We start from the raw sequence: 12401 nt of genomic DNA, 5'->3' as shown, positions 1-12401 counted from the left end.
AAATAAAGTATATTGCAGACTTGTTAATATTTATTAGATTTATCATTTTATATTACCATCTCAAAGTGTTTAACATCCCTTTAAAATTGCATGTGCTGTCTGGAAGAAAAAATTAGGGTTTCATATTACTTTAAATTAATCTACCTGATTTCAACATTCACATTTTAAATAGACTATTATCTTCTATTTATTAACCAGCAGCACACGTCTTCATCATTAGCCTGTTCCAGAATCTAAACCCCTATAGGACTTACTAGAAGATTTCTCACATCCATCGAAACCTGAATTGGTCACACTGGGCAAATAATAGTGAAAACATTTGAAATAGGGGTATATTTGTACATGTGCTTCCCAACCTAAGCCATTACCACTAAAGAGAATAAAAATACAATTTTAATAACCTGTATATTATTATAACATCTTTCTTCTGCTAAAACATTTAACAAGTTGGATCTTGGGGACCCTACAATATAGTGGGGAGTAATGAATGGAAGACTGCATCTTGTTCATATGGATTATGGACATTTTGATTAATTCATTATGGCATTTGGTCTCCAGATAACTTCTGCTTTATTCAAGCACTTTGATAATTAAATTTTCAAGCACATATTGGAACTTTTTGTTACTGTTTACCTCAACAACATTCTAATGAGTTCTTCCTCTCTGGGGAACATCTTAAAAACATCTCAAACCATAATTTATAATGTAGAGAAGAAAACACACAAAATCGAATGTCTTATTTTAGCTTGTGACCTATCAGTATTAATTTAGTATCTCACAAAACAATAGTTCTAGATTGTTTTGTTTCAATCTCTCCATATGTTAAAACATGAATCTTGCTATTGTTTTATTCCCCAACAGTCTTAAATTCAGTAGACATCTGAGGCTCAGTCTTTTTTAAGAAATGAGTAAAGTTTTAACAATAGATTACATAATTAAAGTCTACACTGCAGTAATACAGTCCTCACAGTTCAAACTCCATTTGAGATATTGAGCCGGAATTCGAACTGAAGGTCACCAAACTTGACATGTGGTATGCATGTGTTTTTCCATATGCACCACTAGAGAGGAGTTCTTGATTTTCTATTCTGATTGAAGCACTGTCTGATGTCATCTAATAAGATCTTTATCAAATCTCTGATTGGTTCTTTACTGAAATAAATATTCCACTGTTCCATCAGTCAGTGCTCTGGCATCCTTGCTTCTCCTCTTTTTGGTAGGATGGAGCCTTTTGAATATGCCTACTAAACAAGGTTAACTGACATTGGCAATAGTTATGCCTAAATATATTAATATATATATATTAATATATATATATATATATATATATATATATATATACACACACAGTATCTCACAAAAGTAAGTACACCCCTCACATTTTTGTAAATATTTTATTATACCTTTTCATGTGACAACACTGAAGAAATGACACTTTGCTACAATGTAAAGTAGTGATAACAGTATACATTTGCTGTCCCCTCAAAATTACGCAACACACAGGGATTAATGTCTAAACCGTTGGCAACAAAAGTGAGTATATCCCTAAGTGCAAATGTCCAAATTGGGCTCAATTAGCCATTTTCCCTTCCCGGTGTCATGTGACTCGTTAGTGTTACAAGGTCTCAGGTGTGAATGGGGAGCAGGTGTGTTAAATTTGGTGTTCTTGCTCTCACACTCTCTCATACTGGTCACTAGAAGTTCAACATGGCACCTCATGGCAAAAGAACTCTCTGAGGATCTGAAAAAAAGAATTGTTGCTCTACATAAAGATGGTCTAGGCTATAAGAAGATTGCCAAGACCCTGGAACTGAGCTGCAGCACGGTGGACAAGACTATACAGCGGTTTCACAGGACATGTTCCACTCAGACCAGGCCTCGCCATGGTCAACCAAAGAAGTTGAGTGCACGTGCTCAGCGTCATATCCAGAGGTTGTCTTTGGGAAGTAGACGTATGAGTGCTGCCAGTAGGTTGAAGGGGTGGGAGGTCAGCCTGTCAGTGCTCAGACCATATGCCGCACACTGCATCAAATTGGTCTTCATGGCTGTCGTCCCAGAAGGAAGCCTCTTCTAAAGGTGATGCACAAGAAAGCCTGCAAACAGTTTGCTGAAGACAAGCAGATTAAGGACATGGATTACTGGAACCATGTCCTGTGGTCGGATGAGACCAAGATAAAATTATTTGGTTCAGATGGTATCAAGCGTGTGTGTGGCGGCAACCAGGTGAGGAGTTTAAAGACAAGTATGTCTTACCTACAGTCAAGCATGGTGGTGGGAGTGTCATTGTCTGGGCCTGCATGAGTGCTGCCGGCACTGGGGAGCTACAGTTCATAGAGGGAACCATGAATGCCAACACTGTGACATACTTAAGCAGAGCATGATCCCCAGCCTTCAGACACTGGGCCGCAGGGCAGTATTCCAACATGATAACGACCCCAAACACACCTCAAAGACGACCACTGCCTTGCTAAAGAAGCTGAAGGTAAAGGTGATGGACTGGCCAGGCATGTCTCCAGACCTAAACAATAATGTGCATCTGTGTGGCATCCTCAAAAGGAAGGTGGGGGAGCGCAAGGTCTCTAACATCCACCAGCTCTGTGATATTGTCATGGAGGACAGAAAGAGGACTCCAGTGGCAACCTGTGAAGCTCTGGTGAACTCCAAGCCCAAAAGGGTTAAGTCAGTGCTGGAAAATAATGGTGGCCACACAAAATATTGACACTTTGGGCCCAATTTGGACATCTCAACTTAGGGGTGTACTCACTTTTCTTGCCAACGGTTTAGACATTAGGCTGTACACTCACTACTTTACATTGTAGAAAAGTGTCATTTCTTCAGTGTTGTCACATGAAAAGATATAATAAAATATTTACAAAAATGTGAGGGGCCGAATTAGCCATTTTCCCTCCCCGGTGTCATGTAACTTGTTAGTGTTACAAGGTCTCAGGTGTGAATGGAGAGCAGGTGTGTAAAGTTAAGTGTTATCGCTCTCACACTCTCTCATACTGGTCACGAGAAGTTCAACATGGCACCTCATGGCAAAAGAACTCTCTGAGGATCTGAAAAAAAGAATTGTTGCTCTACATAAAGATGGTCTAGGCTATAAGAAGATTGCCAAGACCCTGGAACTGAGCTGCAGCACGGTGGACAAGACTATACAGCGGTTTCACAGGACAGGTTCCACTCAGACCAGGCCTCGCCATGGTCAACCAAAGAAGTTGAGTGCACCTGCTCAGCATCATATCCAGAGGTTGTCTTTGGGAAGTAGACGTATGAGTGCTGCCAGTAGGTTGAAGGGGTGGGAGGTCAGCCTGTCAGTGCTCAGACCAAATGCCGCACACTGCATCAAATTGGTCTTCATGGCTGTCGTCCCAGAAGGAAGCCTCTTCTAAAGTTGATGCACAAGAAAGTCTGCAAACAGTTTGCTGAAGACAAGCAGACTAAGGACATGGATTACTGGAACCATGCCCTGTGGTTGGAAGAGACCAAGATAAAATTATTTGGTTCAGATGGTGTCAAGCGTGTGTGGCGGCAACCAGGTGAGGAGTACAAAGACAAGTATGTCTTACCTACAGTCAAGCATGGTGGTGGAAGTGTCATGGTCTGGGCCTACATGAGTGCTGCCGGCACTGGGGAGCTACAGTTCATAGAGGGAACCATGAATGCCAACACTGTGACATACTTAAGCAGAGCATGATCCCCTCCCTTCGGACACTGGGCCGCAGGGCAGTAGTCCAACATGATAACGACCCCAAACACACCTCAAAGACGACCACTGCCTTGCTAAAGAAGCTGAGGGTAAAGGTGATGGACTGGCCAAGCATGTCTCCAGACCTAAACCCTAATGTGCATCTGTGTGGCATCCTCAAACGGAAGGTGGGGGAGCTCAAGGTCTCTAACATCCACCAGTTCTGTGATATTGTCATGAAGGACAGAACGAGGACTCCAGTGGCAACCTGTGAAGCTCTGGTGACCTTTAAGCCCAAAAGGGTTAAGTCAGTGCTGTAAAATAATGGTGGCCACACAAAATATTGACACTTTTGGCCCAATTTGGACATCTCCACTTAGGGGTGTACTCACTTTTCTTGCCAACGGTTTAGACATTAGGCTGTACACTCACTACTTTACATTGTAGAAAAGTGTCATTTCTTCAGTGTTGTCACATGAAAAGATATAATAAAATATTTACAAAAATGTGAGGGGTGTACTCGCTTTTGTGAGATACTGTATATATATATATATATATATATATATATATATATCCAAAAGTAGACAATGGCAACAGCACTTTTCTTTAAAATACTTCTTCTTTATTTAGGCAACATTAGGATAAAAACATAGCAACGTTTCGAGCCTCTTGGACCCTTACTCAGGCTCGAAACGTCGCTATGTTTTTATCCTAATGTTGCCTAAATAAAGAAGAAGTATTTTAAAGAAAAGTGCTGTTGCCATTGTCTACTTTTGGAATTATATATGGGAGTATGGCAGGCCTCCTAGGCAAACGTGCACTGCAAAGGTAAACCTGTAAAAAGCCATTATACCCATTGAGGGGTTATCTAAAAAAAGTGCTAGACTGATTGCTGTATTTGTTATATATATATATATATATATATAGACATGGGATGATTCCCACTGATAGCATCCGTGTCTCCTTGGAAATCCACAGGGCAGGCACAACAGGGATCTTTTTCAACAACTTTTAATGGTAACAAAATAACCAAAAAACAAAAGTTTCAGCTCTCACAGGAGCCTTTGTCATTGGTAGCAAAAGCAGACGTATATATATATATATATATATATATATATATATATATATACATACAAACATGTATATATGAATGACACATGTCACTCACTACCCAACACTGGACTCCCCCAGCTTTATTAAACTCTGCTGTGCCATCTCCAGTGTTCGTGAAGATCCTCTGTACCTTACCCAAATTCTGCTGTTGTTCAATTACTTGATTTAGTTTTCCTACCTGTTCAGGTTTCCCCACAGTCTTTAGCCTCCACTATATGTTACTTTATAATCCATAATCCCTGTCTGCTGACCCAATTAATTTATTTTGATGTTACTGTAGCTGGCCATAGACTCCAATCAATTTAAACGTATCCATATGGTATAGTGTCACCTTACCTAGCACAGCAAACCACAATATCTTTTATTTAGCAAAAAATGTTTCAACATACCATACAGAAAAAAAGAAAGAAAGAAAGAAAGAAAGGAGTTGTAGCTTTTTTTTTCTTTATATAATTACAGTTTAGCTCTATAAGATGTTCTTAGCTGTATAGTTTACTCTTGCACATCACATCCAGGATGTAATCATGAACAACTAGACAAAACAGACTTTTCATCCCTCCAAATCAAACTTTATGATTCTCACTATGTCATTTGTTATTCAGTTTGGCACTCTGTTACTGATTCACCTGTCAACTTCAAAATTCACTTGTTTGTTTGTTTGCTTACCTGTGCTTACTAAAGTGTAGCATTCTGAAAAAGAATGTCATCATCTCTTTTGGGCCTGATTTTCTAAAGCTTTCTAATCTGGCAATATTATCTGGGAAGTCTTTGGGTCCAATTCATCAAGCTCTGAATGGAGCTTGACGCAGCTGTTTCCACGCAAGCCTTCAGGCTCGCCGGAAACAGGAGTTAGGAAGCAGCGGTCTTAAGACCGCTGCTTCTTATCTCGTCTGCCTGCTCTGAGGCTGCGTGCATCAATCCGCCCGATCACATACGGGGGCGGCATTGCACAAGCAGTTCACCAGAACTACTTGTGCAATGATAAATCACTGTCGGCATTTATCGATGTGCAGCGGACATTATCGCCACTGCGGATCATGTCCGTACGCACCATGATAAATCTACCCCTTTGTCAGTATTGAGAGGTCCCTCAAAGAATTTTAGAAAGGTGAATTTAACTTGACAGCTGTTTATCTTTCTATGCAGGGTTCTGGGTGTGGAGAGACACCTAAATAACAATATAAGGCACGAGTTTTTGATCAGAGGGCCCTTTCTGAGAATTCTTAAATATTTCTGAATGTCATCACAATGTTCTGGGTGTCATTAGATTTTTTTTCGGAATGTTTTCATATCACTTGGTGAATTGTTATATCTTTCTTAACATAAGCATGTCTCACTATGACTTGTTGTGCTTCGGAATATTAGTAAGACTTAGGGCTACATTTAGAAAGCAGCAGTTGCTGCTTCTGAGGCCCATTGTTCCAGGTTCGCCTGAAATGAAAATTAAGAAGCAGCGGTTGTAAGACCGCTGATCCTTAGTCTGTCCCCCACTTTAAAGGTGGCGGATTGAAATCATACCAATCCAATACATTTCGGGATGATTGGCAGCCCCTGCTAGCGGCTTATTGGCTGCCAGAAAGCAGAGAGCGGCATTGCACAAACATTTCTGGTGAAATGCTTGTGCAATGATAAATGCAGACGGCGTATGCTGTCCGCCTGCAGCAATGTCCAGTACAGCGAATCATGTCCGCTCAACATTTAATGAATGGAGCCCTAAGAATTTTTTTTTGTTCATTTTCTGATCTTTCTGTAAGTTATATGTTTCTGAATATTATCTCAGAATTAAAATTATTCCTAAAAAGTAAAAATAAATGACTGGCTCCTCAGTATTTAAGATGGCTACCAGGCTTCAGATAATTTTGCCTTTATTATCCTATTTGTGAGCTGTGTTTTTTTTTTTTTTAATTGAACATAAAGCTCTGTTTGCGAAACATATTTCTATAAATATTATCTCCTCCTGTGGTTTGTGATTTGGTATTTATCTTTGTATGTAATTAGATTATTTTGAGTGGTGTTATATCTTCCTGAATTTAGGTTATCTTATTGCCTTGTAAATTGTGATATTATACTGAAATCTATTACACTGAGATTTTATATCTCCATGTAGCTTATTATATTGGTTTGTGGGTTGATTTTGATTCCTCTATATTATTATATGTCTTTACATGCTGTTATATAGTTGAGCATTATAAATTACAATTGGTGTTATATCTGACTCATTGATATTGAATAGCGGAAGGGAAACGTTTAATTATCTGTTGATGGTTAGAGGGGGTAAAACAAGACCCATTTAAGAATTATTTACTTTAAAAATAGCATATAGGAGACTCCATAAAAATGTAACATAATGATAACTTGATGCTAAAAGTACACAGCAGGACTTGACAAATTAGTTCCACACCTAGATGCCAGACAAAAATTGTTACTATTTGGTTCTACAGGTCATGTCTAGTTCCATTTCTTTCTATTTGCTGCAGCTGCTTTATCTGGTACCCTCCATTCTCTCTGCGATCCCTCTTACTCACTATTACCATTTCTGATGGTTGCTCCCAGATGTACCAAGCCCTAGATACTCAATAAAACACGGCAGCCAATCAGGAACCTCACAAGAACAACTCTCAGAACTCTCATGGAAAGATGTCTCCATCACTTAGGTGCCAGAGACCGTATCTGCATATGTGAGAGCTACACATTAGCCAGCAATCATATCCACATTTTTGTCTTAATTAATCCAGGTTCTGGACTTCATTTTTTTGTCATCATGGTGACAAGGTGCTGAGTATTTATCAAGCCCTGGTATGTTGTGATAGTTATGAGTAAAAATGGAATACCCCACTAGTCTGTGAGTAAACAAAAATGTTACAGACAAGAAAGATGTGAGGTTGTTTATAACACAGGTCTTTTCATTCTGAAATCCAGATTTTTTTATTAATATTTTTTTAAATAAAATGATTAAAAAAATATTTGTTTCCCCACCAGTAAGTCCCAATGTTCTATGCCTATATCTTTGTTTTTTTGTGTTCTAAAATGCAAATGCACGTCTATTTTTATTTAAAACAACAGTGATTACCTTTCTGATATATATATATTTCTGATGGTACTATGTATACAAAAGTATTAAAAATGATATAAAACTAATTTTAGGTTGTATGTATAAGCTGTATTATAACATGTAAGAGAATACCTAGGTAGGCTCTGAAGCATCAATGCACTACTGGGAGCTAGCTGCTGATTGATGGCTGCACATATAAGCTTCTTGTCATTGGTTCAGCAGATGTGTTCAGCTACCTCCCATTAGTGCATTACTGCTCCTTCAACAAATTATACCAAGAGAATGAAGTAAATTTGATAATAGAAGTAAATTTAAAAAATATTTAATATTGTATCCACTGTCTGCATCATACAAAAAATGGGTTTCATGTCCCTTTAAAGGAATATTAAACCAATGTCTAATGTAAATAAACATAGTTTGTATAAGCAATTAAATGTTGCACTATAAAATACCTATATAGAAAACAAACGTTTTAAAGGCATTTTAATAATGATTTGCAGAACTTCTCTGGGGAGTATGTTTATCTTTTCTCACTTAATTGAGGTAAATTAGGGCTAGTTGTAAATGACTATCCGCTGCTCTAAGCAATTTATATTTAATATGTAGCTGGTTTAGGCAATTTACAACACTGTGAAGGAAAACTAGGCTACAGAATTTGCTTTTCAACCTTTCTAAACAAAAGCAATGTATTTTACGCAAAAGCAAGCAAAATATATAATAACAGTAGTTAACAAATCCTTTTTTTTCAATTCATAATTAAACATTTTATATTGCTATTTCAAAGTATTTCATTTCACTTTAACCTATAAACTAAGCAGGTACGTTGTACATTGTATATAGTAGATTGTAATAGCATCTGTGTATATGTGGGTATTGTCTTTGTGTGTGTTTAGGTATATGGTTAGGAGCTTAGCTTTAAAGGGATATGAAACCCAATTTGTTCTTTCATGATTTAGAAAGAGTATGTCATTTTAAACAACTTTCTAATTTACTTCTATTATCTAATTTGCTTCATTCTCTTGATATCACTTGCTGAAAAGCATATCTAGATATGCTCAGTAGCTGCTGATTGGTTGCTGCACATAAAGGCCTTGTGTGATTGGCTCACACATGTGCATTGCTATTTCTTCAACAAAGGATATCTAAAGAATTGAGCAAATTAGATAATAGAAGTAAATTGGAAAGTTGTTTAAAATTGCATGCCCTATCTGAATCGTGAAAGTTTAATTTTGACTAGACTGTCCCTTTAAATCATTACATCATAAATAAATCTTTACATTACAAATCTTATAATCATATAAATCTTTACATTAAAAATCCTGTAAAGACAAATAATGTGTACATGTAAATAAAAGGTGTAAACCTGGACCTGACAAAGCCGCTTAAAATAAATAATATATGGAATAGTTTTATTCCTGGCTTCTAGCTTTATACACACAAATCCTTTGACTGGCTTAAAAAAAGGGTCTGGTTCCACAGAATTCTTTCTGGCTCAAGTCATATAAACCCCTGTTATAAACACATAAAGAATACATTGGGCTTGAGAGATGTATTCTTTATTATAAGGTATGAATACACCAGTATATTATCCATAGGTTGTGAAAATGAAATGAGTGCAAATGACAAACTAGATGCATAGAAGATAGGTAGGTGATTATAAATTGAATATACATGTATTTTATAGATACACAGGTATCTATATATATATATATATATAAAAGTAATTGAACTAATTTGTGCATATCACAAAAATGCTCCTACGTCGAATAGAAATTTAGGATGAACAATTAATGATCCTATAAAAAGTGGGGTATTTTTATGGTACAGAATCATTGGAGATCAATGTCTCTGAAGATGTTTAGCTACGTTTCTGAAGAAGAGCACGTTTCTGAACAAACATTTTAACTCCAACTGCACAAAAATATGTCTGTTAAAGAGCCACTAAACCCAAAATCTTTCTTTCATGATTCAGATAGAGAATAGAAATTTAAACATTACAATTTACTTCCATAATTTATTTTGCTTATTTTTTTAAATATCCTTATTTGAAGAAAAAGCAATGCATATGGTGAGCCAATCACATGATGCCTCTATGTGCAGCAACCAATCAGCAGCTAGTGAGCATATCTAGATATGCTTTTCATCAAAGAATATCAAGAGAATAAAACAAATTAGATAATATAAGTAAATTAGAAAGATGTTTAACATTGCATTCTCTTTCTAAATCATAAAAGAAAAAATGTGGCTGGCATGTCCCTTTAAGATAGATACATAGATTACATAAACTGGAGTATATATAAATATATATAGCTTGCAATGGATAGGTTTACAAAAGAGATAAAGCTTAAGCATGGTCTTTGCAGGTAGCCATACACATAATTATATAATTTATAAATATATAACGTAAAAATGTAAAGATAAATGTAGTTATATTCTATAGCTCTGAAAAATGTATAGTCACATATACATAATACTTATGCATAAATAAAGATACTACATATAGCTGTACTAACAACAGATTTTCCTATCCATACTACTTGTAAATACATAAATATTGCCAAAACTAATAGATATGCTTTCTATAGATATTATGTGTTTGTATGTATCTAAAGATTATATTTATGAAAATCTTAATTTATAAATAAAATGTGCTATTTTTACATGCACATGTGCTATGAAAATGTTCTATCCACAAATACATACCTGTTTTGTACATATCATGTATATGCTATCTGTCCTTTCAAACTTTTTTTGATCTATATACATATGAATATATATACTTTATGTATATATAATTAATGCATAAATAAGTCATCTTCCCAATGTATAAGTAGCTCTAAAATAAATACTGATACTATAGACGTATCTACATGTGGCATATAAGCTAATATACTATACACCTTTTGGATACATTAACTATTATACATACATCTACTATTAATGTTCATGCTCTACACATGAAGAAATAAATGTTCTTCCTACAGCTATGTATTTAGTACACATACTTCCGTGTGCTATCTAGACACATGTAGTACCCATACATAGATACATACGTACATGCATATCTGTCATCTATAGAGTAGACGCACACGTATGTAGGTGCACAAACATACAGGAGCGCACACAGCTATATAAACAGTCCGGTAAGCAATGAAACATGCTTGAGGGTGAAATACCTGGTTGCTATCGCCCCTGCACGATTCGGATGTGCACGGCTCCCCTGGGAGGTCAGCATAAACCAGAAGACCAGAGAGTAGAAGGAGAAGCCCGGGGGCAGAGCCCGTGCGAGACATGAGTGTGCCCGGAGGAGGACAGGACAAGGTACGCAGGGTATCAGCCGCAGGGTGTGCCAAGTATCGCCAGCTTCTCAATGTATCCGGTGCTCGCCCTAACAGTACCAGCTCCCTGTCTTGGTTTCAGCGATCGCTCAGCAGCAACCAGCCGGCTGCTGTTACCAGGACAACCAAGAGACTGACAGCAAGATGGCGGGGACAGGGAGGGAGGGCCAGAAATAAAAGGGGAAAATGGGGAGGGATAGAGATGGGAAAAATTGGTAAGTGGTACCGGGCGATAAATGTGTAAACAGAATTAAATAGAGATAGGAAGAAAGAACGCCGAGCATAGGTAGAAGGAATTTGGCGCGACAGCTGTAGAAGGAGGAACATAGAAGATATATAAACTGGGGTTAAAAATAAACACGGACAACAAAAAGATTATTGGGAAGGGGTATGGAGTAGGGGAAATTGATACGGCATAAATTAGAGTTGGTCCCAAATTTAACTGATGATGAAGGTAAATTAATTTGCTGTCATTATTAATAAAACGCAGGATTTTTTTTGTGTGTATCAAGAATGAAATAAGAAAATAGTTCACATCAATATATGCAATGCAAATCATAAACCACAGCAGCAGGTATAATGAATAATTATACAAATACTACGGAGGACCGAAATAAGGTTTTATTCAATGCACTCTTTTCCCATATACTGTATGCTGAAATCCATCGCCATGAAACAATGTGGGTCATTTTTATAATTTTTAGTTTTTATAAGATCGTGTCTTGTAAACACCCAAAAACAACCCACGAAGGTAAATTCTCACAAATACACCCATGTTTGTTTTTTGTTATAGAAAAAGCTAATGCCATAGGTGGCTGTTTATGTTCTGAAAACTTTACTTCTTTCAGTTGGTAATTTTAACAACTCTGGTATTAAAGCAACATTAAACACTTTGAGATAGTAATATAAAATGATAAATCCTATATATAGAAACAAAATCTGCAATATACATTCATTATTTATTTTGTCCCCTTTTCCAGTAATTCCATTCTGAAATTGTGTTTTTCAGTTGCTGTTAGAAATAGAAGTGCAGAACACTGCTATATTCCACACATACATTGGCTGCACACTCTAGTGACTTATTTATAACTGTTCCCAATTAGCCATAGCAGAGAATGTAACCTAAGTTACAACATGGCTGCTGCTGCTCCCATTGTTTTTTCCTAGCTCCCATTGTTTTATAGACACAAGAATGTTACACATCTAAAAC

General features: G+C 36.9%; 1 protein-coding gene across 1 annotated transcript in view; it reads right to left on the bottom strand.

Annotated features, from left to right (window-relative positions):
• Positions 1 to 11298, bottom strand: part of DNER (delta/notch like EGF repeat containing) — a 556690-nt gene extending 545392 nt beyond the window's left edge. Inside the window, exon 1 of the mRNA XM_053709836.1 lies at positions 11030 to 11298. Within this exon, the coding sequence (XP_053565811.1) occupies positions 11030 to 11146 (117 nt within the window). The 5' untranslated portion in view covers positions 11147 to 11298. The remainder of the gene's footprint in view (positions 1 to 11029) is intronic.
• Between the last annotated feature and the right edge of the window lie 1103 nt (positions 11299 to 12401).

The sequence above is a fragment of the Bombina bombina genome, chromosome 4 (assembly GCF_027579735.1).
Source record: "Bombina bombina isolate aBomBom1 chromosome 4, aBomBom1.pri, whole genome shotgun sequence".
Classification (NCBI taxonomy): domain Eukaryota; kingdom Metazoa; phylum Chordata; class Amphibia; order Anura; family Bombinatoridae; genus Bombina; species Bombina bombina.
This window is presented reverse-complemented; position numbering and strand designations above follow the sequence as displayed.